Here is a 27,736-nt window from a genome sequence, read left to right as displayed (position 1 = left end):
AGCTGGTAGGAAAAATGCCGTGAAGAAAGCAATAGTTGTCTTGCCTTCTGTTGTCAAAAAAAAACCTTCCTGAACCTCACCAAGCACCACACCTGATTTGGATGACACTTTATCATCAAAACGAGGACAGGTAAATAGACAAACAGTGGACTTCTTTCCTAGTAAAACTAGTGCAGTGACAATCTGGAGAGGGGCCAGAGTTGCTCAGTCGGGTGTCAAAGACTGTGGAAAACCCGAAGAGAGTGAACTTAACTGGAGAATGAACCCAGCTGCAAATGTGGCAGGTAAAAGGGTTGGAGCATCAATGAGAGGACCGGGCAAAACTGGGGGTGCCCGAAGGGCTGATTCTGCCAGAAAAGGCGCTTCTTTTGTTTGCTTCTCTCCACCATCCCCGACCTTCCAAGGGCCCGATAGGCCACAACTATTGCAGCCGTCTTAAGCTCGCCGCTGGGAAGCCGCGGGGCCAGGGCTCTCTGGGGAGCCACTGCTTTGGGGGGCTTGCCCTACCGACGGCTCTTCTGCCTCTTCCCGGGATCGAGAGCCGCGGGTCCGGGCGTTGGGGCGGAGGAGAGCCGACCCAAGAGAGGCTCCGTCTCGGGCTCGGCCAGTTCTTCCTCCGGCAAGGGGGGTTGGCCCGGAGCGCTTCCAGGAGACGTTGGGCCAAAGCGCTCGTCCTTCCTTCCCTTCTGGCCGTCTCCCGCCCGAGCGCTCCTCATTTCAGCCCCTCCCCTGCAGACCCAGCCCCTTCCACCCCCCCCGGGGGGCGTTGAACTAACGCGGGACACCAGCGCAGGATCCGTGCCTAATTAAATTAATTAGGGCTTGTTGTCAATCCTGGATTAATGGGCGAGAGAGCGAGAGCGCGCGGGAGGAAGCCCCGGCTGCCGGATCTGGAAAGGGGGCGAGGGGCGGGGTAGGGTGGGGGGGGGACGGAGAACTTCTCCCTCGCTCTCCCCCACCTCCCCCACCCCCTCCCCCGCCTGGCTTTTTTTTCCCCCTCTTTCGGCGAGGCGCCTGGGCTGCTGCTCCAGGAGAAGGGGGTTCATCCCCAGGACCAAAGGGGAGGTTGTTTGCTCCGAACGAGGGGCAGGCTCTGCCAAGTATAAATAGCGGGGACTTCCATCACCCAAGCCCAGATAGACCGGCACTCTTCGCGGGGAGAATTGTCCAAAGCCGGTTGTTGTTTTTTGTGTGTGTGTGTGTTTTTTTTTTTTGAAACAAGCTTCGCTCGGGTTGGGAAACCTCCGCTCCCCTTGAACGCTCCAGCCCCTCTCTGCGCCTTTTCTCTCCCTTTCCCCCCCCCCCCCCCCCCCCCTTTTTTTTTTCTTCTTCTTCTCCTCCCACTCCCCCTCCTCCCCGACCCCCTTGATGTGTTTATTGGGGGGCTCGGAGCAGCCAGAGGAGGCACACGAGGGGGAGAGAAAAAAAAAAGAGAGCCCAGAGCAGAGCCGGCGATGGAAGAACTTACCGCTTTTGTTTCCAAGTCGTTTGAGCAGAAAGTGAAAGAGAAGAAGGAGCTGATCACCTACCGGGAGGTGCTGGAAAGCGGACCCGCCAGGGGAACTAAGGAGTCCGGGGGCTCCAACGAGTCCAGCGCCGAGGAGAACGGCAGCCCGGCGGCCCGGGGAGCTGGAGGAAGCGGCGGGGTGGGACGGCGATCGCCGGTGCGAGAGCTGGACATGGGCGCCGTCGACAGGAACCGGGACGCGGACACTCCTAAACTCAGCGAAGGTAAAGGCTCCGGCTGGGGTGGGGTGGGATGGGGCGGGGGCCGCGCGGGTGGATCTCGGAGATCTGGGCTGGGGTGGCGGGGAGAGCANCCCGGGGAGCTGGAGGAAGCGGCGGGGTGGGACGGCGATCGCCGGTGCGAGAGCTGGACATGGGCGCCGTCGACAGGAACCGGGACGCGGACACTCCTAAACTCAGCGAAGGTAAAGGCTCCGGCTGGGGTGGGGTGGGATGGGGCGGGGGCCGCGCGGGTGGATCTCGGAGATCTGGGCTGGGGTGGCGGGGAGAGCAGAGGGAGTTGAAAGCGCGCGCGCGCGCGTGTGTGTGTGTGTATGTGTGCTCGCGTTTCTACGCTTGCGGGTTCGCTCGGAAAGCCCCGGCGAAAGATACGCGTTGAGTCCGGACCGGCAGGAGTGGGGCGAGGAAACTTGGACGAGAGAAAGGGTGGAATCGGGGCGGCCCGATCGTCGGCGCCCTCAATTTCGCTCCCTCCGCAAGCCTTGCAAAAGCTCTGCGAATATTGAAAACTAAACCCAATGGAGAAAGAAGCCCAGTCCGACCATCTCCCAGGAAGGTCTCTCTCCAGGTAGCGGAAAAGGGGGAAGGGGTGGAATTCTACCTGTGGATTTTTGTGGGGATCGGCTTTGGGATCCCTTTTTTTTGACAGAGGTCCTGGTTAGGTTGGCTAACTGAGGTTTTCCTCCGGTACGCGTTGCCGGATTGACTGACTGTGATGTGAGGGTTTGTTTAGGATTGTTCTTCAGAGAGAGATTTTTATAGGATGGGGGGGGGGAACCGGCACGCATAATGCTCCGAAGTCTTTATACCGCCAATGTGGGAGGTCCGATTGCTCCTCACGTTACTTTTTTTCAAAATGTTTAACTCCCAGCGAAACAAACCTAACAATAGAGTAAGGTCACGCTGAAGTCCAACTGTAAGTATTTTACGGTTGAACATTATTAATTCGCTTCCACTAAGCGACCCTTCGATATTTGCCAAGGTAAAAACAAAGGCGGAATTAAATAAATCGGCCTATTAAAAAGGGAATCGGAAAGCTTTAAGCATAGCCATTATTAGGGCACCGAACGCTGAGCACAATAAAAGTAAGAAAAATTACATTTTATCTTTCACAAAGTACACTTCACAAAGTGTGCATTTGAAAGACAAGATTTGTAATAGTTCCGAAGCATCGCATTATAAAAGAAACCTTTAATCGTAGCAGCAGCACTGAAATCCTAAAAAAAAAAGGAGGCTTCTTATAGCTTTATTTTCTGAAGCCCTTCGCGACCTACCTGTATTTCTTCTTAAAAGAAGAAACCGCCTCAGTGTCCAGGAAGAGAAATGAATCTTACACAGGGCCATAGTCCTCCCTTCTTTGCTTACCCAAAGAACTCTGTGGCTTTCAAGTATATTTGAATATCTGTGTGTGGTTTGAGTCAGCGAGTGCCATGTTCGCGGAGGGGAGAGGTGGGGGCGTTTTTTCAACCCGTTTGTTTAACGAAAGTAGCTCCTTCCAGATCGGAACTGGGTTGAAAATCTGAGCCGGAAATGATTTGCTAAACAAATTCCGAATAGGCTTAGAGAGGGAAGCGCAATTGCGGTAAAGAAACTTCGGCGGGGCGATGGGCAAACCGTCCCAGGGAAAAGGGAGAAACCAGGTCTTTTAATTGGGAAAGCCCCCCCCCCCCCCAGTGTGGCTAGATATAGCGTGGCTCGGGCAAGGAAAAGCCGGGCCTGGTAGCCAAAGTGAAGGGTTTGTGTCTGTGCGCGGACGGCTGTAGAGGCGAAAAACGGAATAAGAGGGAAAGATTAAGATCGACCCTCTCGTTATAATTAATGGCAGCAGGCCTTTGTTGCAGGAATGTATAAACTTCCAAATTCCCTGCGTGGATCAGTTTTCATTTTCATCTGTAACGGGGAAGGGGGGGGGACAAAGAGGAAGCAAATGGAGTGAGATGCAATTTAGACATCCAAATAGGACCCAGTGGTTATTCCAATGATTTCGTTTTCCAAGGGGTATTTTTCTGTTTCTCTTCGCAAACAAAGCCAAGGATATTTTTTAACTTCCCCAAATAAATCGTCGGGAGGTTTAAGCGGGATCCGAGGAAAGATTGCATGTGGCGGATGCCGCCCCTCTCCCCCGCACCTGCCGCGAGGATTTCTCGAAAACCGGCCAGCCTTGAAAAGCCAGGCGGCCTAGGTAGCTTCCAACGCGCGTCGGAGTTGAGTTCCCTTCCCAAAGAGCCACCCGGTCTCAGAAGGGCCTCAGTGGAGTGTTTCTGGGGAGGGGTGCGTGTGTCCAGAACCCGAAAGATTCCTCCACCCCCAACGACGGCTCAGATTTTTTTCGGGGTAAATCTTTTCCTCTCCGATCCAATCATTCTTCAGATCCTCTTCCCACACCCAAAGATTTGGTCTTTTAAGTCTAAAAGAAAAGACGTATACGTCTTTTTAAATTCAGTTTTTTAAACCCCTTTGGGCCTCTGTTCTGCAGAGGGTTGGGGTTTATTGGGGCAAACGACAGGCACCTTCGGATCCAACTGCAGAACTCGGGTGTTTTCCTAAATATTGCTAAGAAAGCCTTAGAGGGAAAGAAAATCCGGTGTGTGTGTGTGTGGGAGAGAGAGAGAGAGAGAGAGAGAGAGACAGAGAGACAGAGAGAGAGAGAGAGAGAGAGAGAGGGAGGGAGAAAGAGAATATCTTATTTCCGTCTAATTCGATTGAGACCCTGGGCTACAAGTCTCTAAACTTCTAAAGCACCAGGGCTTTCTTCTTCTTTGTAGCGCAGTCCAACCCAAACCTTCTCCAAGATACCTTGGAGAAGGCTTGGATTGGACTGCGCTACAAAGAAGAAGAAACCCTTTGCTGAACAAGAAACAAGTCCCATCGAGTTCAGCTCCCTTCCCCCATAAAGGCTTTAATTCTCCCGCTGAAATCCATGGGACTTATTGAAGGCTTGGGGCGAGGGGGGGGGGGGGGAANGATCAGAGCAGGCCTGGTGCTCCGGGGAGAAGGTCCGGCAGGCGGCTCTGATCGCCTTTATTTCGCCTCGCCCCCCCCCCCCCCCCAGTTTCGCCGGAGCTGAAAGAGCGCAAAGAGGATGCCAAAGCGATGGAAGACGAAGGGCAGACGAAAATCAAGCAGCGGCGGAGTCGCACCAATTTCACCTTGGAGCAGCTGAACGAGCTGGAGCGCCTGTTCGACGAGACCCACTACCCGGACGCCTTCATGCGGGAGGAGCTCAGCCAGCGGCTGGGACTGTCGGAAGCCCGGGTGCAGGTCAGGCCCGCCGCTGGCCGGGGTTGGGAAGGGGGAAAGGGGGAAGGGGGGGGATGAAAAAACCACGCTTTCCTCCGACTAGCCCAGGGGTAGGCAACCTTGGCTCTTTTATGACTCGTGGACTTCAACTCCCAGAATTCCCGAGCCAGCATAGCTGGCTCGGGAATTCTGGGAGTTGAAGTCCACGAGTCATAAAAGAGCCAAGGTTGCCTACCCCTGCTCTACTGGTTTAAGTGTAATTACTTCTGAGCAAGGATTTATAGGAATGTCCTGCTGGCGTCCTTTAGAAATGCTGTGCTGGCTCGGGAATTCTGGGAGTTGAAGTCCACGAGTCATAAAAGAGCCAAGATTGCCCTACCCCTGCTCTAGAAGTAAACCCTACTGGTTTCAGTGCAATTACTTCTGAGCAAGGATTTATAGGAATGTCCTGCTGGCGTCCTTTAGAAATGCTGTGCTGGCTCGGGAATTCTGGGAGTTGAAGTCCACGAGTCATAAAAGAGCCAAGGTTGCCCTACCCCTGGACTAGCCGCTTCTGGACGCGGGGCTGCCGGCGATCTGCCTCTGGAGCATCCCGGAGCCCCAGCGCCGACGCGGGGGGGGGGGCGTTTGGGAACCTGGGTGCCGGCGGACCCTCCTTTTGGATCCCGGCTGGTTTCATTGTAGGGTGGAATATTTATTATTTATTTATTTATTATTTAGATTTATATCCCGCCCTTCTCCTCGTAGGACTCCGGGCGGCTGACAATCAATTAAAATACATAAATAACAATACAAATTTAAAATTAATTAAAAGAAATATTTAAAGATTGTCCGATTTAAAATATAATTAAAACCCCTCTAAAAATTACCCTAGGCCAGTCCTAGGTGAGAGGGTTACCACCCCCCCCCCGTTCCCCGCCGAGCCCTTTGCTTTGGCCGGGAGCCCGGGACCCGCGAGTGGGTGCGGGGCCCTAGGGTTGCCAGGTCTGCTTCCCAAAAAATAGCGGACAAGCTGGGTGGGTGGGGGGGTTAAGTAGTAAAAAAAAAAAAAGTAGACTGTACAGCTTTAGATTACGTGCCATTTCATCGTAAAGCTTTTGAATTAAAAAAAAAAAAAGTCCACTATTTTGTGAAAAAAAAATAAAAATAGCGAACATAATGTGGAAAAAAGCGGACTGTCCACTCAAATAGTGGGACACCTGGCAACCCTAGCACTGCGGGGGCTCCCCGCGGAAGAGGAGCCCTGGTCATTCCAGAAGGAAGGAAAAGTTCCTAAGGGCTCTGGAGCCCTTTCCAAAGACGCTTCGGCTAGGGAGGGAGATCCGTTGCCGGGACGGGGCGTCCGCTTAGAGGATCCAGCAGGTCTGGATCGGGGTTTGTTTTTTTTTTTAAAAAAAAGAAACGAAGGTAACTGCACTGGTCGTGGGTTAAATCCACCCACCCTTAAACACGGCTCAGAATAAGGGAGCTCTCCCTCGACACGCCGGGCGCCTTCCGGAGCTCCGATCTCGTCTTTGAACCCGGGGGTGGGGGAGGGGGCCGAGAGGCCTCAGTACTGAGTTCCTGCAATCTGCTTGCTGCAGGTTTGGTGGAGCGTGGGGAGGAGGAGACATTCAAATCAGGCTTCACCTGGCGTGGGACGAAGTCAGGTTGTTCTCCCCCCCCCGCCGGCTACCCGAGGAAAAACGTATTAAATGGTTTTGAAAATCTTGCTTCTATTGTCCTGCCGACAAGCCACCTTCTCCACTTTCTAACCTCTACTGTTGTTGCTACCAAGGCTGGGTTGCTCAGTCGGGGCTTGTGGAACAAGCCACAATTGGCTGGAGTTGCACGAGGTGCTGATCCCAAGCAAAACAAACGACGGAGGGTAAGCCACTGGGGCAAATACAGTCAGAGGTTGTCTGTGTGTGAGAGAGAGAGAGATGGCAAGGCAAACCAGGTTTCATGCTGGGCTGAGCTTCCAATTGCAGGCTAGGCTAGCCGAGTTGTGACTCCATGTGTGAAAATGACCAGCCATTGAGTAGGGTTTAGTGTGTGCGACCTCAGGGCAACTGGGTTAAATCAAATAAAGGTCGGTTCAGCAAACCACAATTTAGTTCGTGTGAAGACAGCCACTGTGCGTGGAACTCAAATAAGATCTTTTCCATGGCTTCAGTTCTATCATTTCAGGTTTTAAATTATATCAGGCTAATCTTTCCACTTGGAAAAATGTATACGGCCCCTGTACCAAAGTGTATACTGGGCTAGCTATTATATAGGTATACACACACACACACACACACACATCTTTTTTTAAAAAAAGTCTAAAACAGGAAATTGGATGTGTATTTAAAGTGTATTTACAGCTTCCTTCCTTGTAAGCAATTTTAAACATCCCCCCCCCCCCAAAGAAAGGTGAATGGAAAGGAAGAGTTATACACTGCTCAGTTTAGAGGGTGCAAGCAGGGTTTCTTTCTTTCTTTCTTTAAAAAAAATCTGTTTTGGAGATTTCCCCCCCCCTCTTTTCTTACACCTTCCGAATTTTCCCTAGAGGTCCCTGAGCCAAAGTTTTGTAAGCTGGCTCCTTCCCTCCCAAGACGCTGGCAAGCAAAAGCCAGAGTAGTTTGTTCAGTGTTAGACACTGTACATCTCTATCTGCCATGATTCCCCAGGAAAATCAACCCTCCTTTGTGTGATCCCAAGGAGCCGTTTTTAGGCCTTGAACATCTGCAGCTGCTCACAGAGTAACTGATACTTTCCCCTCCATCTTGCCGACATGGGCTGCCATCTGCACCAAACCAGGCTCCAGTTTTGAAAGGCTTTCTCTGCATCTTGTAATCGGATCAAGCCAGAATCTGAACAGTTGAGTTGCAGCAAAGGCAGGGAAAAAAAAATCAAATGTGGGGGGGGGGGGGCAGGAGCATAGAGTTTGTTCTGTTTTTTTGGGTTTTTTTAGCTATAAAGTTGGAAGGGAAAAAATTATCCTTTCTTTGCTTGCCCTTGTTACTCCTTTCTGATTTTCCATTTGTCTGCACTGTTGTTTAGATAAATATGGGTGCCTGTATTTTGAGTAGTAGGTCTAAAAGGAAGAAAAGAGAGAGAGAGAGAGAGAGAGACAGAGAGAGACAGAGAGAGAGAGAGAAGTGGGAGGAATTAAAGGCTGCTTGCTTCCAGAGTAGGGAGATTGCCTTAACAAAAGAATAACTGGCGCTTGGTATAATCCATAGAGAAGAACTTCCAGAGATTTGCATTGATTAGAGTCTGGATCCTTTAAAATGGCCCCATAAAATGCCCGTGAGTTGGGTTTAAGCATCCTTTCCTGCCTGGTTCTCCTTGGCAGATGGCAGGACGAAGAGCTTGCTAGCTAGTGTGAGAATACCGGAAACCAAAATCCCAGTCTCCAGACCTACTCCTGCTCAGGTTCATACAGAAGAAATGCCTTAGATGCTGGTGGGCTTATTCCTGAGTAAAGATATTTGAGAGGTGTCCTTGAGGTTTTGCTGGTTCGTGTAGCTGCACAGGATCCAATTGCTTTAATGCAGCAACTACATGGAGTTCTCTGGAAACAGGTCACATGAAGTCAGACGGGACGTGTATCCAGGAAGTGGGCAGATTGGACTTCTTTGCCACTTTTGCTCAGTAGCTGTTGTCCAGGAAAAGGTAGCAGGAACGGTAGCTTTAGCCTGGAACCCTAGAATCTCTTGCTAGCAACTCTCTGAAAACAAAACAGCATCTTTCACAGGCCATCCCAGAGTCGGCTTACATGTCTATTTCCTTAAAGCTAATAGGCAGTACCCTGAATAAGGTTAGGTCTAGAGCAGGGGTCCCCAACCCCCTCTCCCATCCATGGACCACCTGTGAGATGCAGGGAGCGCACAAAACCACGCACCCCTCCGGTCCAGTGGAAAAACCTCTCTCCACAGAATTGGTCCCTGGTGCCCAAAAGGCTGGGGATCTCTGGTCTAGAGCACTTGGTTCATCTCAATGTATCCTAAGGTGGGTTCTAGGTGTGCAGACATCAGCCCATTTCTTTTGAAACTCACTCCTTCCTTTTTCAAAGAAAATCTCCAGTGAGATTCTTTTCCCTTTGAAGGACAGCAGGTTTCGGTCACTCCTACCTTCTTACCCTCTCCCTTTATGCACTAAAGCCTGGAATCCAACCAATTTAAGGTAGAACTCTCTAAAGAAATTAGGCAATTCACTTTTAAGCCTTTGCTCAAATGTTAGTCCTTCTGAATTAAATGGATTTTCATAGTAAGTTCTTTTGAACTCTTCAGAGTATGTGTGGGATGGCGGGGGGGGGGGGCGAGAATAGATATAGGATCAGGCAGTCCAAATTTATTAAGGGGTAAAGTACCAACTTTATTCTCCTTCATGCTTTTAAAACTTTTTCTTGCTTTAATATAGACAGAAATGACATCTTGCTTGCTGTGGAGCTGTTTTAACATTTTCTATTCCCCCCCTCCCCTAATATGGGAACAAACAAGATTATCATAATAATGAGATCATTATTCTGCTTCTGTATTGCATGCTAGTCCCCAGAGAGAGAGCATTTCTCAACTTCTTTATTATGACACTTTTATGACCCTCCACCTCAAAGTTTGTAATTAAATGCTTTGGTGTTTTGTTTTTCTTGCAGAGAAAGCTAATCAATACAACTAGCTTTTAATGAGCTCATTCCTTTTTGAGTTTTATAGATATATATTTTTGTATTTTGTGCAAATATCCAAAACCCTTGATCCAATTTCAAACTTTCAGAGTTAGGTCAAATAGAGAAGTTCAGCAGGGATGTTTCTGCAAAGATAAGACTGTATTGGCAGGAGAATCAGCAGAGATAGTAATTCTCCTTTGCTAAGCTGTGGGATAGGAAGGAGCAGGGAGACACAGATTTAGACTTTTAGGTTTTGATAACCCAAAGACCTGCTAATCAGGCCTCCACTACAAATGTCCGTCTTGGTTTTTGGAACAGTATAAATCTGGTTTGCCAGTGCTTTTTTCCAAGATTGTTTTAACTTCCCAGTTTAGATATTAACCCCTCCCCCCATCTTCCAATGGTCTCACCTTCAAATAATAAACAAACAATGGGCACCTAAGGTCTCACCTTCTGGGACTGATCAATTGGATATGAATCTAGTAACCTCTTGTAGTCATTACATATTCAGTATCTACATCTATGTTTCTTGTATCCAACAGCAAAATGTTTACTTCATACATCACAAATGAAATCATGCATGTGGCTATCCAAAGTCCCGCTTCTTCTAAGATACTGTATTTCCATTTAGGCCCTAAAAATATCTAGTTATACATTCTGAACCTAGGAATTTGTTTTCACTAGGATAAAGCCATCAGCTCAGGTCCCCTTTGTCCTGTTTTAATTCCAAACTCTTCTTTTTACCACCACTAAATTTGGAAAGAAAAAAAATATCATGGCTTCTATTGTTCAACTGAGGGTCAGTGCATTTATCTACTGTAGACTTTAATAGTGTTATGGCATCTGAAAGTCTTATAGAATAGTTATTATGGCACTCTGATAGTTTGTGATGCTTGAAAATTTATGTCATAATAAAGTTCTTAACCTTAAAAGCATCATAAGACTCTATTGCTTTTGTTAAAATCTGGAGAGTTTTCAACTCATCCTCTTGGGGAACGTCCCATGCATTCCTGTTTCCTTTCTGCCCTCCCTGGTTTTAGAGTCCAAAGAAATTTCTCTTCTGCTCCATCCAAATGAGCTTCTTGCACGATAACCCAATTTTTAATATTTGATCATACCATATGTATCTGAATCTCAGATTGGAATTTAAGTAGCTTTCTCTGGAAGACTCTTTTTTCAAAAATATAAAATCACCCAGTTAAATTCACCCATTTTACTTTCTCTTATTTCCACATTTTGTGTAAAGTGTTTAATAGATTTACCAACAACATTTACTCAGAAATAAGGTCAATTGACTACAGAGGCACTTCCAGAAAACTGAGTGAAGGAAATAAACCTCACTCTCTCCCAGTTGAAAATCATGGGACTTACAGCAGACATCTAGACACATCTTCTAGGAGACAGGACTTACTGAGCACAATAGGATCAATCCCCAGTGAATCTGTATTGGGTTACAGCATTAAAGTGCTTAGCAGGCCTGAGATGAAATACATTTCACTCAGAAGGGAAGTAAGACCCATTGATTTTACAGAAGAAAATTTCAATCTATCAGCGTTTACTTGGGATAAATTTCTTTTGAGGAATAGGGCTTGCTTCCAAACTATTGGAAATATTTTCTGCCACCATCTATGCTTTAAGATTCAAGTCTAGTTTTAACTGAAATATGAAAATGTAAAACTAGTTTTCATTTCAACAGGCTTCAGATTTATTGAGAAAGAGTCTCATAAACTGTATGTGTGATTACAAACCAGTTTATTGATGCATTTTACAATGCTTAGCATATGTGTGACAGAACTTTTACTGTATTATTTCTTAAATAAGTTACTAAAAGTTCTAAAATGTGTAACGTGCATGATACACATTTGATAACTGCAATGTCTGAAAATGAGATAAGTTTCTCAAAAAGACATTTAAATGGCTTTTTCAATCTAGATCAGTTAGTTGGTTTAAATATAGAACAGAAACAGTCCAAACTAAATACTTCCTAGAAAAGTAGGAGTGAGAACTGTGCCTTTCTAATGGTGAAGATGCTTTTGGGACCATAGCAACAACTGAACTTTGATACATATACAGAATCTAGTTAATTGTGAAGGAGAGTGCCTCATTCCATCCTGTGCAATTTGGAGGTAGTTGAAGGGAGACTCAGAAATATTTACTGTTGTACTTCCAACATTTGTAAGGCAAGATGTTACAGTTGACTGATGATCCTTGTGATGCAATCATACCCAGGCTTATTAAAAAAAGGAATGCAGCTGTGTTTCATGGGATTTACTGTTAGATCAGCCAGCCTGAGGAGAGGCCAAAGTTGGACAAATAATTGCAGTGTGCACCCAAGAAAAAGATCTGGTGCAGATTTGATGGAATAGGGCTGGGTATAGCAAATAGGGAGGGAAGAAGAATATCTGCTTACACAATGCAACTTTCCTGTAATAAACATGGCATCAGAGAGATCACTTAATATATATAGTTGTGGCTTTATATTGACTTGTTTTCTTTTCTCCCTGATTGTCTGCCCAGGTCTGGTTTCAGAACAGAAGAGCTAAATGCAGAAAGCAAGAAAACCAGCTCCATAAAGGTACGTATGTGAAATAGAGCCAAAGGGGCTTTTGCCATAGACATGCCTTTAATTACTGAGCTCTTGCCTGGCTTGGGTGCTATAATTTCTATTGAGTGTTCCTAACATTGCAGTTTTGTGCACATTTATCAGCCTGACTTCATGGGGTAAAAGAGGACTTCCTTCAGTGCAAAAGTACATAGGATGGTTCTACTTGGAATAGCATCAAGAGGAGCAGTCCAGGACTGTAGATAGGGGAAATCAGAAAAAAAAATCATTTTTGTCTTGCACCTGAGCCCAAATGGCCTAAATGCAGGCACTAATCATTTTAGTTTAATATCTTCAAGTTCTGATTCTCTCTCCCTATTATGACTGGGAGACTCTGAGGATAAAAATAGACCTTGATTCAATTCTTCTTTGTTTCAGGGGTTCTCATTGGAGCAGCAAGCCAGTTTGAAGCATGCCGAGTTGCTCCCTACGTGAATGTTGGTGCTTTGCGGATGCCTTTCCAGCAGGCAAGTAGAGGGCCAGTCTTGCGCATCCTTTGAGACATGGAGCTACAGTAGCTCCCATTCCTTTCCTGTAGTTCTCTCCATTTTGCTCCTTGGAGACAGAAGCTCTGGACACTTTTTTTTTGCTGAAAGCAAATGCCAGCAATCTCCTTCTGCAGGGGGAAGGGAGATAACTGTATGTAGTGGGTGAGAACAAGTCTTCCCTGCATCTGTGGCAGATCTGCACAACGTCCCAACCTATTGCACGATTTTATTGAAACGTTCAGCATTTAATTGCCCTGCCAGGGTACTCAGGTTTGCCGTGGAAAGCTCTTGAAATGAAAAAAAAAAAAAAAGCTTTATTCCCTGCTTTGATCTTGCTAGGATCCAGTTCTCATGGCTGTAATCTCAAGGAACCAGGAGGCTGGATTGGAATAATAGAGCAATCAGGGATCTGGAAAGATGCCAAAGTTGTGAAGCCAAATTTGGCAAGTTCATTCAGGACATAAGCCTGAGATCCAGGACCTTTTTTAGCCATATTACCTGGAGAACTATGTGTTCAATGAAGTTTTACTTGCAGATAACTTTTGGAAGGAACAATCTCTGCGTGAACCAGGCATGTTTAATCAGATAAAGTCCAATGAATTTAATGCAGTGAAGCTCTAGTAAGGCCATTTAGGAAGGCAACTGTTGATGCAGTCACAGAGTGCTCACTCCAAAGAATTGAGTTTTGCTATGGATCACTGTTATTCACACTGGATACAAGAACAGGCATCAAGACTGAATACACATATCTTAAATTTGGTAGAATAATCTTTGCAGGATTAAACAAAAAAAATCACAATTGACATAGCTTTACAGATAGAATTCTATTTTAAATAGTTTAATTTATATTCTTGCTGTTTACTGAAAATAGTGTTCAGTGTGCTTTTTAAAAGCCCATATAATTTCTTTTTCTCTTGGAAATTCCCTTTTAAACTATCTATGATTGGTCAATGAAGGCAAGCCTGACAACCCTGTTTCTAAACATGTTGGACTCTTGCCCAGCCTAGTTGATCATCTTATGACATTGATTTCTGGCTTCTGTCTCTAAATTATGGCCATTACTTGGAAATAACTCTAGTTGATTTCAAGGGGATTTATAATGGATGTATTAGAAATAGCATCTTGGAGCCATAAAGCCAGAAGGTTTTTAATGACTTGTGCTGTGTCCAAACTAAAGTTGTACTCCTCAGGTTTGCTGCTAGTAATGGTATACTTTAGGTGGTGCACACCCAATAAATAGTTGTGGACACATCATTCTTTTCAAACCGTCATTCAGCCTTTCCTAACCGGGCACCCTCTAAATGTGATTGGACTACATTTTCCAGAATTCCCAGGCAGCACAGAATTCCTGGTGGGAATTCTGCTAGATGTAGATTGAACAGAACAGTCAGTACAAAGTTAGGAAAAACAGGCTTAATTCAATATACATGAAGTTCAATGCCTAATTTTTTTTATTGAATATGCATAGATTTTGATTTTCAGGCCTTTTGTATAGAATTAAATGTTCTTAGATGAGTCAGAAGGAAAAACTCTATCTAAATAAGGTGGCTGGTATCCATGATACTCATAACAACATAGCAAACTTCTTTAAAGCTCCAAATAGTTATAGTTAGAATCTGTGTAAATCATACTTTTACAAAATTCAGAGCAAATAATGATTGAGAACTATAAATATCTACAGCCCTTAGACCAGGGGTGTCAAACTCGCAGCGTCACGTGATGTGAAGTTTCGGCATGATACATCCTGCTTCTGGGCCGGCAGTTTGACACCCCTGCCTTAGACAATTCAGAGAAAAGACAAGAGATACAAGTATAGTATTGGGACTTGTACCTATCTGCTTGATGTTATTTAGGGTTGCAGTACTCAACTCAATAATATTTAAACAGCCTAAATATTGCCATAATATGCATGAATTAAGAATTAGCAGGACACATAATTTCCCCATATTAAAAGTATTTTGAAAAAACAAATTCAGACTGGATAGTCACAATACCAACCAAGCACAGTTATTAGAATCAGAAGCCTAAGGTTTAATAGCTAGGAAGACAATTAAGTACATTTTAGCCAATTTGTGCATATACCATTTGACAGCTGCCACAGGAATAAAATACTAATAGTAACCCACCAGAAGCTCTAAACCAACATTTTTTATTCCTAAAATGTGTAACAAACATATATAAGCAGACAGGCCAGTCAATCAATGCAAGATGCAGCAAATCCATCAGCAGAAGAAACCAATCAATGCAGCAATGCGCTTTTGAGTTCAGGCAGTCCGCGTTCCTGTCCATCCTGCATCTTGGATAATAAGAAAGGATGACACCCCCGCAAACATTTAAAGCTTTCTTTAACGCCTCCCCCCCAAAACCCTCCACCGCTAAACATAATATTAAACAAGGCTCAGGCATGCTTCTGTACTACTCAGCCTTGAAACAAAAGAGCATGGTTGGAGCATGTGACATTAACCAGACTGTCACAAAGCTGCCACAAAATTCATTTGACTTGATGTTACATGGGCCACTAATTGTGTTTTGCTAATAAGGGTTTAGGTTTAGCATGATACATGATCCTAGGAAAGAAGAAATGAATAGATTATTTCATGGCACTAGATCTGTTTTAACTCCCCAGCCCTTTTTATTCTGAAAGCTGAGCTTTTTTCTTCTCTTCTTGGCTCATCCTTGACTAGATGATAGTCACTCTGGTGACTGCTTGTCTAAAGACTGTACTAGCTGTTCACATCATTTACTCCAGCTAGGGAGAAAGCTGTTTCTTTGGAGCCTGTCTTCGAATATTTAGGGGCCTACTATGCAAAAGCTCAAAACAGCCTTGGCCTGTTGTTATGGATGTTATGTACCTGTTTTGAGACTCAGCCAAGTACTGTGAGAGCATTTCTGCAATCTTGCCATTTACTTCAGGTGCTCTTATTGTGCTTTTCTGAATGTGATGACTTGGAGGTTTCATGTTGTGAGTAGCTTGAAGAGTTTGCTAAAACAGATAGATGTAAAGCCGTAAAAACGTCTGCTTAAGAGCAAGCCCCATTAAATGCTGCCTCTTCCAGCTTTGAGGTTGTACCAATGCAACCTATAAATGTTATGCATGCATTACTTAGAAGCGGGGCTTTTATTCAATGGGGCTAATTCCCAATGAAATATATTATGAGTTTTCCATCTGATAGCTAATTCCAGGCAAGCTTCTGAACTGAACTTCAACTCCCCTACTACCACCACTACACAATTTTTAGGAATTAACCCTTTGGGAGAAAATGTAAACACAGCACTCTGCACAACTTGTTCAGTGCTTCGGTTACAGATAAAAAGGTGGAATTTAGGAAAGGCAGTGGTTTTTCTCATTTTCATTTTTCCTCCTCTCTTCTTGTTCTTTCCAAAAACCAGGAGAGAGGGGGAGAGGGAGAGATACACTCTATGCCTCTCTGTATCTGAGGTCCAGGTCACCTAGTGCCATAATATCATTTGTTTAGCCTCGGCTTTCCCTGTTGTGTGAACTTTGGCGCTGCAATTTGTAAACAGCGCTTAATGAGGTGGCAACCTGGTTTGTACATCACACCGATGCATGGTTTAATAAACGAGCAAACACCTCGTTGGGTTCACCCATGCTAAGGCATAAACTAGCCCTTTTGATGGGGCTGAAGGTCACTGTTTACCCAGGGCAGGGGTAGGCAACCTTGGCTCTTTTATGACTCGTGGACTTCAAGTCCCAGAATTCCTGAGCCAGCTATGCTGGCTCAGGAATTCTGGGACTTGAAGTCCACGAGTCATAAAAGAGCCAAGGTTGCCTACCCCTGACCCAGGGCAAGCCCTACCAAGTCAGCTAACTTCTCCCTTCCCCCCCCCCAGGCCCCCAGAGAAGCGGGGCGAGTGGGTGCACGCGCACTGAAGGGCGGGGGAGGGGGCGATGGCTGGGCGGTCCGTTAACGCTCTTGTCTCTCTCCATTCTCGTTACACCTTTTAGGATAGTCATTGCAACGTGACGCCCTTGTCCTTTCAGGTGCAGGCACAGCTGCAGCTGGACAGCGCCGTGGCGCACGCGCACCACCACCTCCACCCGCACCTGGCGGCGCACGCGCCCTACATGATGTTCCCGGCCCCGCCCTTCGGCCTGCCCTTGGCCACCCTGGCGGCGGAGTCTGCCTCGGCCGCTTCGGTGGTGGCCGCGGCCGCGGCGGCCAAGACCACCAGCAAGAACTCGAGCATCGCGGACCTCAGACTCAAAGCCAAAAAGCACGCGGCCGCGCTGGGCCTGTGACTCTTCGGCCCCGACGGGCGCGGGGCCATCCCACGGCAGGCAGCGCGAGGCCCCCGGGGCGGGCTCTCCGGAGAGACGCCCTCCCGCGCTCCGCCTTCAACAGAGGCCGACCTCGGCGCCGCCGGAGCGAGGCTTCGGGGCGGGCTGAGCCGCCCGCGCCTGCGCGCCTTCCAAGGTGAAGGAGCCTCCGAGGACAGCCTCCAGCCGCCGAGACCCATCCGGGCCCCGCCGGCCCGACGCAGCGGTGGGGCGGGAGAGCCTTCCGAGGAAACCGCTTGCTTCTTTGACCGAGGGAGTTGGGGCAAAGCCTTCTGCTCCCACTGACATACGAGGAGGAAAGGACGACGACGACGACAGGCCGCTCCCTCGTAAAATGGAGGGAAGAGCGAGGCCTATTTAAAGAGTTAGCAGAACTGCGTATAGACGCGCAGCTGGGAAGTTCACAGGTTTTGAAAGTGACCCTTTTCCTGCGAAGTTCACTCGAATGCGAGACGGTGGAGAAGAGAGGCGGGCCTCCCTTTCACGTTGCATCTGATGCTTGATAAGCTCGAGCAGCTAACGAACTATAGAAGCGGAGACGGGGGAGGAAAGATTAAAAAAAAATCGCGGGAGGGGGGGGAGGAAGGGAGGATAATAAAGGGGAAGAAAAGACGCACGATTTCTTTCTCTCCCCCTTTTCCCAACGCTAAAACTTTAAGTCGGAATATTTTGTTAGGACTGTTCCGGGTCTGCATGGGGTTCGGTTGATTTTTTTTAAAAAAAAACTTCTTGGCGTCCCTTGTTTTGCATCACGTCTGAAATCTTGGAGGAGAAATGAAGCCCGTCAGTGAAAGAAGCTCACTCACCGCGCCGACTTGAGGGGTTAAAGAGAGGCCGAGAAATCAATGGGCCATGTTTGAGACATCCCCGACCCCCAATTAGTACTCCAGCCGTGGTCGCTTAAGACTCCCCTGATCTTTGGCTTGGGGATAAATCGGGGTGTCCGAAGAGTAGGTCAAAAAAGTCAAAATGGCCGCGGGAGTGCAATCGAAGGCCCGCCCGCCTTCTACAGGCCGCCATGTTGACTTTTTAAACCATACCTTGCAGACACCCCCGCGATAGGTTTTATTGACTGTTTTCCAAAACGTACGGCAAGAATCACGTTTCCTTGGATTCTGTTTGCCCCATCCCTGCCTTTGGTTCAAACATCCAGTCTCCTTTAAGAGTTCTAGAAAAGAGAAATTCTAATAAAGCCGCGATTGTGTTATAAATTTCGGACCCCCCCCCAGCCCCACGCCCAGGTTGTCTACATTTTCACAACCTCTCATTGAGATCAACGGGATCCGTGGCCAGCACTTCTCATCCCATTGATTTCAATGGGATTTTTATGTTAGCTTGTTTCTCGGGTGAAGCTTGTTTGGCTGTCGGATTTCCAGTAACCTTGGGTGTCTTCCTCCTCTTTTCTCTGCGCTGTACGGACGGAAGGGTATCCACGGCCATCCGTAAGGCCACCTCTTAACACTGGCAGGGGGTACGAAGTATATTTTTTAAAAGGCAAGATATTGGTGCACAAAAGCATTTATTTCGGCGATGGTAAATCATTGGTGAGTTGAGTGTTCCGTCAAACCTTTCGAATCCGATCTCATCAAGGTGCATCCATTCCCGTAACCTTGTGACGTTACATAATCTATATCAATGTATTTTTTTTTCTTTTCTGAAGAAATATAAATATAAATATAAATATATATATATAGCGGTAATTTGAGCGACCGCGAAGTAGCCGGTCCGTCCGTTCGCTCCAAGCCAGAGCTGTGCGCTCTCTTTTTGCCAAGAAAATGAAACCGAGAGGGGAGAGAAATCTCTTTGTCATTGAACTCTGCTAGGAACAGAGCTTTATAATTATTTGTTCTCCATGAAAACAAAACAAAACAAATTATTTATAATGACCGTATTTTTTCTAGTGTATTTTAAGTTATTGAGGAGGGGAAAAGAAAAAAAACAAAGTGGCCAAGAAGAAAGAAAAACGCTGATATTTTATTTCCGTGTTGTCGGCACGAGAGTTTGTTCCACTCAGGTTTGCTTCGCTTTTGTTTGTTCATTGTCGACGTCACCGTTTTCAATAAGTGCCAAGTTATGAATTAAGACACTTTGCAATCTATTGAATGAAAAAAAAAAAAACCGAGAAAGTAAAATTTTAATTGATGGTTTCGCACAACTTTTGTTCCTGATCCTATTAAATCAATAGTGCCATTCTACCTTTTCAAATTTATTTTCCCCTTCTTTTATCTTCTTGTGATTCCTGATTTCTGTGTGTTTAAGTGTGTGTTACTTACATATTACTTTCTGCAAACTTTTAGAGGTCCGGCCCTTCATCCCCACATTTATATTCCTGATTTTCAAAATCCGATCTTTCCGATCTCTTTGGATCATGTTTTTCCTCCGCAGAAAAAAAAAACCTATGCTATTTTACAGCAGGGTTCAAAAATTCCTCAAACAGTTTTTAAAAGCACAATGCAATCCTATGCTGCAAGTCTCAGTTCCAGAAAATAAATCCATAGGTTCCCTTGATAATTTCTTCCTGATGCACAACCTTAGGGGTAAATCTAATTCTACTTACTTGTATGCCTTTTCCTTCTGACTGGAGAGGTTGGTAAGTTAAGAAAATCGAAGAGTTTCTTTCCGGGGGGGGGGGATAGCTTTTTTTGCTTCCACATTTGTTATCCTTGATGCTAATTACCCTGAATGAAACACTCGAGTTCTATTTGTTCTGCAGAAAGATGTCCCACGTTATAAATGCCATTCCCAGGGATCTTCCTCATCACTAAATCCCACTGCCTCGATATCATCCCCAGGAGAAGTGGATCGGGTGTCATCTCCCATAGGAGCAAAAATGTGATGGAAGGCCGAATTCGCTTTCCTGGAAAAGGGCTTCTCCAACGTTTCATGGGGCGTATTTTTCCTGGGAATTTAGGGTTAGGGCAGCGCTGCAGCGCTCCATCAGACACAGGGCCTAAGATCGGGCTGCAATTCAGTTAAAGTAACTAGTTTTCGTTGAAGGGACCCCGGGGGAATCACTAGCGTCTGCGTGGCGATCGGGATAAAGGGCCATTTTCTAGCAAATCCCTGCGCGCTTCGGCAGTAGCCGGCGTCACAAGGCCGGCAAAGCTAAAATCCAATAACTGCATCACGATTCAGCGGATCGTGTGGATGCAAACCTTGTGATTATTTCAATAAGCCACGATTAAACAATGCTGGTTCGGGGACAACCAAGTCAGGCGCTATCGACATCTCTGCTCTTGAGTAAACTGCGAAGAACCCTTTCACTTCCACGGGGACTTGTAAGGGGTCGTTCACACTTGGGTCGTTCACACTTAGGGGAAGGTGTGACTCGCATTTTTGAGCAACGGGCGCGTGTTATGTTATTTACCAAATAAGTCGGCTTTCTCGTGGCTGCGAGAGGTTTTCCTGCACATTTTCTCCGGGGTCAAAGCTGTTCAGGCCTGCCGCGGGAGGAAGCGTACAAAAGTTCTCAGCTAGCATCTTCTTCTGCCGCGGTTCACAGATCCGGAAATGGAAGGACTAAAGGGCCCAGCCCCTCCGAAGCTCCTTGCCCGCCCCCCCGCTTAGACAGCAATCCTAGCCACACTTCCCTTTGGACCCCATGGTCATGTGGATTATAACCCAACATGACCCCCATGTTGACTATGACTGTTGATCTTGGGCTACAGTGCCCATTGACTTAAATCAGCCTGATTTTTCAACGTATCATGTAGGAAGGACGCGTGTGTGTATAGGCCAGCCTATTTCAGACTTGTGCACAATCCCGATAGTTTCTTGACAACTTGGCCGGTTAGCTGCTTAGCTTGACAGCTGAAGTCCAAGGTAGCCTGTTGTCTGGGACGTTGAGAAAAATTGGGGCACATATAAGAAGTAATATAGTAGTGGCTTGGGACACTTGAGTTATTTTTCCTAAAAGCAGACAGATTTGAGATTTCACGGGGAGAGGAAAAGGTGAAATCCAGAAGGATCTGGAAAATGAGGGATGCATGGACCATCTAAACAAATTCGAGAAATCGAGCAGGGCCCGATTCTGGTGGCTTCTGAATCTCCTCCCACACACACACACATCTTCCTCCCGGAAATGCGAGGCAGCCTTTGCCAGGGTTTTGTTCCTCCTTCTCTGTCTGACTTCTCGACAGGAGAAAGTAGACCCAGGGAAGAAGTGGTCTCATCCACTCTTGTGTTCTGCCCTGCCCTGCCCCACCTCACAACTCCTTCTCTGCATTTTTTTCAACATCCACCATTTCATTTGGCCACTCATGCTCCTCTCTCGCAGCCTTTCCCCCATCTGATGCTTCTCAAATCCATTGGAAGAGAGCGCCATTATTCCTACCCCCTGTTAGTCTATTGGGAGCGGGGGCTCCATCCAAGAAGGGTGGCCTGGTGGCGAGCGGAGCCTCCGACTGAAAACCCTGCCGCCTTTCTTCACGTCCAAGTCCGTCTAGGTTGGCATTTCTCCACGAAGCGCAAACCAGGAAGTTATTTAATGCGTGGGAAAGTCGCCGGGCGAACTCAACCTTCGAAGAACGGAGCGTTGTTAGTATGGTAATCAGCTCAGAATCGAGCTAACGCAAGCTTTGTGGGACGGTGATAAAGTTTTGAAGAAACTTTAGATTATCAGCCTAAAAGGTCTAATAATAAGCAATGGAAACAGCAGAACGCCCATGCATGAATACAACATACACTTATGTGCACGCCACCACTCAGTTTTCATATAACATTGACTTCCAAACGCTGGGCAGTAAGTAGTGCTTCATTTTAGTTCAGTGTGTTTATGGCTCGAATGCCAAGGTCATAGCATATCCCATGCCCATTTACTCAAGAGCAACTCACCTGACACAGAGGACTTTATTCCCCATCAGGAGTAAGACGTTAGACTGATATCACTAATACATCAAGTGTTGCTTTGATTCGAGCGAATCCTATTATCGGGGGGTTAAACCTAGGCTCCGTGGATATATGAACCCCGAAATACTTTTTTTATTAGTATGTCTCCTCGGAGGTAAGGCCTTTTGTGTTCTCTTCTTAGTTGGGATTGCTGAGAAACGAAGGGAACCAACTTGACCTAAACATAGCTATTAAGATCAAGGAAGTTTGAAAGGGGACACTTTGGGCTGGGTTAAGTCTTCCGCCATCCCGATGCGTTCCTTCCTTTCTGGAATTCAAAAATAGTTAGGATCAATTTGTTTTCAGGAGAAACCCAGATCAGTCTCGGTTTGCTTTTAGAAACGCAGAGGAACGCTTCGGAATCCCCTCTCTTACTACAGCCCTGTTAACTCAGCGCAGTCCAGTCCACACCATCCCTCGTAAATGAGCGAGATGTTCAAACTGTGCTTGCTTGAAAGTCCCGCTGACTTTTGAGCAGGTACTTTTAAGATTGCTGACATGGAGTCAACAGTCCAAAGGACATTTATTTAAGAGAAATCCCATCTCAAAGAAGTAGAACTTCATTGCAGCGAACTTTATAGTACTTTGCTGCTCATGCTTGCAGCAGCAACAAACGTCGAATTTATAATAAATGAGACTTGAAAGTAAGCAGGGATAGAATCTACGTCCTCTCTTTGGCCATTTCTTATCTCATCCCTAATTAAGACACAAACACTTTTCTAAAGGACGCCAGCAGGACATTCCTCAGAAGTAATTACACTTAAATCAATAGGGTTTACTTCTAGAGAAACAGGTATAGGTTTGTGGCTTGTATTGTGGCACACCACTTTACATCACTTAAAACAGGGTGGCAACTGGTGGAGGGGGTTTGATTCTTTAGTTGTGTGAAAAGAACCTCTGGAGATTCACAGTCTAAGAGGTTTGGCATTTCTGCTGAAGACAATGCTTCAAAAGTGCTAGTCTAGTTCCAAAACATCAATTTAAGGAATCCAAGTTGAATCCGGGAGTGTTGGGTTCAGTAATCCTAAGCAGTCCATTCTTTCTGCTGAATTTGGGTGAAAGAATTAGCCCCTTTGGTGGAAGAAGAAAATGTCAAAGTGGTGGAGTGTTACAGGTAACAGGACAGAAACTGGCTCAGTAGTTGTGGAAAAATAGTCAACAGATAGTGTTAGAACTTGTAAACTTTTTGAACATCTCTATCATACTATTTTTTTTTTTTAAAAAAAACAACAAATTTATGCTGTGATGTATTTTCTACTCTGATTTCCTCTAATCATTTTTTAAAAGGATAAGTACCTTTTCTCCCTTGTTTCCAAAGAAATGCCTGTTTTCCTCTTTTGTATCAAACTCCCCTCCAAATTGAGGCAATTCTAAAACTTACATTTTTATTACAGTTGCAAATCTGAGCAATTATTGGATGGCTGCATAGTTTCTCTATCTACCCTCTACCCTCTGGCTATGTATGGTGTCTTGGATCAAGCCTACTTTATTAGTAAATTCCTATGAGATTGTGATCCAACACAACTGATTACTTAAAGGTAACACAGATCCTCCCCCCAGTTATTTTTTAGCAGTAGTTACATCTTATTTTATAGAGGCAAAGTCTTTCTGGAATCACTGATAGGGTTAATTGTCAGAACTTAAAATGTCTGATAGCCCAATAAAATCATCATTGGTAATCATAAAGAGAATACCCTGAGGACAATCAGAGGCTGATTAACACAATTTCTGCATTCTCTCCTAAGATCTTTAAAAAAAGTCTCAGAAAACCTCTGAACTAAGGATTATGGTTGGCCAGCAGATGTCTAGACCTACACCTTCATTTCTACAGAACATAGCTAGATTTACATTCATGGTTGCACAGTCCATCTCCATCTTCTCTAGAGCTATTTCCACTGAAGGGTCTTTCTGTCCTAGTATCTTCATGTGTATTTCTTTATGTCAGAGCATTTTAATAGGGGAGAGCCACAAATTGTGTACGGAAGGAGAACAAACCAACCTGTTTAGAGATGCCCATGTAGAAGTTAAGCTCATTCCATATGCCCTGATTGGTGAATGTTTTCTGTCCTAACTGGTAACAGGATGAAAGAGAAGGGAAGAAGGCCAGAGGAGAAAACCAATCATTACACCTGTAATCAAGACAAATCGTTTTGTAATAACTCAGAAGAGTTACAATTGAGACATATAAGGATGATAAAAGGGACAGCATATTTTATATTGACTCAAGGATGGGTGGACAGCACTTATCATTCATTAATAGGAAAAGGTCTCCTACCAAAGGATGGAGAATCATGCCAATATGCTTCCAAATCAGACATCCTTCAAAGGAGTTGGGAAGTAATTTCAGAAGTTGTATTTCCAATTCAGTTGGACGGAACCTGGAAACAAGAGGATGGAAAAATAGCCTTGCCCATCAGTATCTATTCTGTGGGCCAAGATTTCAAGGAGAGGTCTTATTGCATATTGCTGAATAAGGGCTGCAGGTAGTCCTCAACTTACAACAGTTCATTTAGTGACCATCCAAAGTTACAGCAGCACTTAAAAAAGTGTCTTATGATTGATTTTTCATACTTACGACCATTGTGGCATCCCCATGGTCATGTGACCAAAATTCAGATGCTTGGCAACTGATTCATATTTGCAATGGTCGCAGTGTCCTGGGGTCATGTGATCATTTTTCGGGACCTTAGATGAGGAAGCCAGATTCATTTAAAAATCATGTTACTAACGTGAGAACTGCAGTGATTCACTTAACAACTGTGACAAGAAAGACTGTAAAATGGGGCAAAACTCAGTTATCATCATCATCATCATCATCATCATCATCATCATCATCATCTTCATTATTTTATTTGCTGCCCAACTCCAATGGACTCTGAGTAACATGAAGATTCTATTCCTTGAAAAGTTTTCTCTGGAAACGAAAAGAATAGAAGAAAATGTAAAATTTGAGACCATTACAAATGGCAAAGATAAAAGTTAGATAAATAAGACTTTTTTTTTTTAGGAAGACAGAGGATACAGACTATACTCAGTAATCTGAAAATAGATTTGGTCTTGGGACAGAGAGAACTTGAGTCTCACCATGTTTTGAGAAGGCATTTCTACGTGACATATCAGAAATCTTTGCAATAAAATTGTTCCTCAAAGGTAATACAATTCTTCATGGATTATGTTTGTTTTTTAAAGTAGTGCTAGTAAAACTGACACCAACTTGGTTAAAAAAAGTAGCTTTTCTGTCACTTAAATATAACTTCCACAACTGGAAGATACACCCATGAACATCTCACAGTGCAACCCTGACTTAAAAAAAATACACAGTAATGGGCTTATATCACTAGTAGTTGTTTCCCAGAAGGCCACTGCTCTCAGCATGTTATGCATATGCATCTCATATGCATATAGGCTGTTAGGCTTTGTCATTCATTAGCTGGAGGGAAGCTAGCTGACCAGCAATGTCTGAAAACAATTCATAGGGGCAAGACAGAAATCTGCAATGGAAACTGCAAATGCTATTCTTGTGTTGTTTCTGCAGATTCAAAAATATGTATTTTTTTTAAACTAAAAAATGAGCAAAGGGCCTTAGATTGTAATTCTCAAACCCATTGACCACCATGGAGCTTCTCTCTCTTTTTCTCCCTCTCTCTCCCTCCCTCCCTCCCTCCTTTCCTCCCTCCCCCCTCCCGCTCTCTCTTTTTCACAGAATGGACATTTCTTTGTCCCTTCATTGCAGTGACTTCCATAAAGCATCTCTAGAGATTTACAGTTTCAAGATCAGTTGAGTTTTCAGATATGATTTGGGGAAAAAGTGGAAATTTTCCTTACATAATGTTCTTTAAAAGAAGACTATAAGAACAATATGAATAGATTAGGCCACTCTGATCTTGTATTCTGCTCCTACAGTAGCAATTACAGGGAACCTACAAGGACAAAAATGCCTCAGCAACTGGCATTATGAATTGTACTGCCTTTGATTATGGGAATATTACATATAGGCATCATGATTAATATTCTGATCCTCCTTATATTTTTGTTGAATCCAGTGTTTCTCATCCTTGGTCACCAGAAGATATGTGGATTTCAACTCCCAGAATTACCCAGTCAGCATGGGTGGCTGGGGAATCTGAGAGTTGAAATTCATCCATTTTTAAGTGGCCACATTGAGAAACATTGGTCTAATCCATTTGGAAAGACAACCAAGTCGGTGGGTACCAATATCTTGTGGTAGTATGTTTGTTATTTTAATGAAGTGCTGGGGAATGAAGGCTCCCTTCGCCCCCAGGTTGAGTATTTCCCTATACAATAAAATTGGATAATGCTGGCTTCTAATATTATAAGAGGATCAACAACAGCAAAAAAACCCCTATCCATATTCTATACAACACGAACAATTATATTTGTGTTTCCTCTCCAAAATATTTTATGTCCAAACTAACTGATTTGGATACAATAAATGTTCATTCCAGAAAGAACTCTTTGTACCCAGATTGTTTAAATATATACGTGTAGAAGTAATATTGATTAAATTATTGTCCTTCCAATTCATAGATAAAAATATGTGGTGGAAAATATACATGGCTCAGTTGAAGTGTAAATTTTATTTTTTAAAAAGATGCCAGACACAAAGCTTTATTCAAATAAATGAATACATGGCTAATTATAAAAGCTGAAATTAAGACTGCTATTTATTGATCAATTAGTAAAATAGATATCAAATATCCCAATAGAAGTAGCACTAATACTGTATGCAATATGTAAACTAATTTATATTACAGACCTGTTCCCCTAAGCCTACAGTTTATACTTAAACAATCTATATTTGGAATTCAAAATATACTTCCTATCTGACATATTTCCAATAAGACCAGTGGAATACAGTAGTTGGTTCATATTCTTAACATTACTTTGTGGCTGTTGATATATGTAACTTACAAAATGATTGATGCACACGATATGAATTTTAAATCTTTACAGTATGTTCAAGGTGCTCATTCTTCCTGCCTTCAAGATGATTGTAATAAAAAAATGAAAAATGTTCTTTTACCATAATGGAGGGCGATGATTGGATAGCATAAAAAGATAATGCTTTTTTTGCATGAGAATGGACAAAGCAAAAAACATTTTAAACAGGAAAAACTGGGGAGACAAAAATATAAGCCTATGGCAAAACCACATATGATTTTATATATATATTTTTTATTATGTCTTCATTTATATCAAACTCCTCCAGATGGGTGAAATTTTGATGGATATTTTATGAACTGATCGAGGTATGTGCCATCATTTTTATTTTGGGAGAAAATATTTTAGCTGGATATTTGCAAGGCTTTTCTTTATGCAAGGTTACAATTATGTAGGAAGGGAAAATACTGGTTTAAATGTTAAATTTGATAATACCATGAATGTATGCAAATTCTTATTCAGTGAAAAAGGGTTTCTCTATCTGATGCAGCCTTGCGCCTTTCAGTGTTGGGTAAAGAATGTTACAATAAGAGATTTGTACTGCTGGAAGAAATGAGATTGCATTGCTTCCTCCTTTGTTTTCTTTCTCAAGAAACAGGGCTGAGAAGAAAGCAACACATGCTTTGTTAGAGATTCATAAGCTCTTTATATATCCTTATTCATACCGCAACCAAGGAATGTATGTCAGAGCCTGTTGAAGGTTTCCGAGTCTATTTTTTTATTGGCATATCATCTTCGTATTATCTCATCAACCATTTCAGCAAATCCCAGCTGCACTGAAAAAAGAAAAGGTAGTACAATGGTGCTTGAGTGTACAATTGGTGAGTTACAAAATGAAACATTGTTGGGGAGCAGAACTCAGTTTGCGCAATTCTATGAAT

At 44.5% G+C, this 27,736-nt stretch overlaps 1 protein-coding gene across 2 annotated transcripts; it reads left to right on the top strand.

The window, feature by feature from the left end:
• Positions 1–1,454: 1,454 nt before the first annotated feature.
• SHOX2 (short stature homeobox 2) lies at positions 1,455–16,967 on the top strand. Of its 2 annotated transcripts, none has more exons than XM_015831841.1 (7): positions 1,455–1,654; positions 1,727–1,779; positions 1,836–1,931; positions 4,799–5,007; positions 12,134–12,191; positions 12,597–12,685; positions 16,710–16,967. In XM_015831841.1, exons 1-7 carry the CDS (start codon positions 1,455–1,457, stop codon positions 16,965–16,967), a joined length of 963 nt encoding a protein of 320 aa, XP_015687327.1. The 2 variants fall into 2 exon arrangements, with proteins under 2 accessions (XP_015687327.1, XP_015687326.1); XM_015831840.1 differs by having other exon boundaries at positions 16,674–16,967.
• The last annotated feature ends 10,769 nt before the right edge of the window (positions 16,968–27,736 follow it).

Source organism: Protobothrops mucrosquamatus, unplaced genomic scaffold (assembly GCF_001527695.2).
Source record: "Protobothrops mucrosquamatus isolate PMUCROS unplaced genomic scaffold, P.Mucros_1.0 scaffold_281, whole genome shotgun sequence".
Classification (NCBI taxonomy): domain Eukaryota; kingdom Metazoa; phylum Chordata; class Lepidosauria; order Squamata; family Viperidae; genus Protobothrops; species Protobothrops mucrosquamatus.
Note: the sequence above shows the minus strand (reverse complement) of the source record. Positions and strands in the feature narration are given on the sequence as shown.

What these genes read in the sequence shown, in the direction of transcription:
- SHOX2 (XM_015831840.1), top strand. Translation starts at nt 1,455, where the DNA reads ATGGAAGAACTTACCGCTTTTGTTTCCAAGTCGTTTGAGCAGAAAGTG. An exon ending in GGAAGCGGCGGGGTGGGACG is followed by an intron (nt 1,655 to 1,726) that starts GCGATCGCCGGT and finishes TCCTAAACTCAG; the next exon opens with CGAAGGTAAAGGCTCCGGCT. An exon ending in TGCGGATGCCTTTCCAGCAG is followed by an intron (nt 12,686 to 16,673) that starts GCAAGTAGAGGG and finishes TACACCTTTTAG; the next exon opens with GATAGTCATTGCAACGTGAC.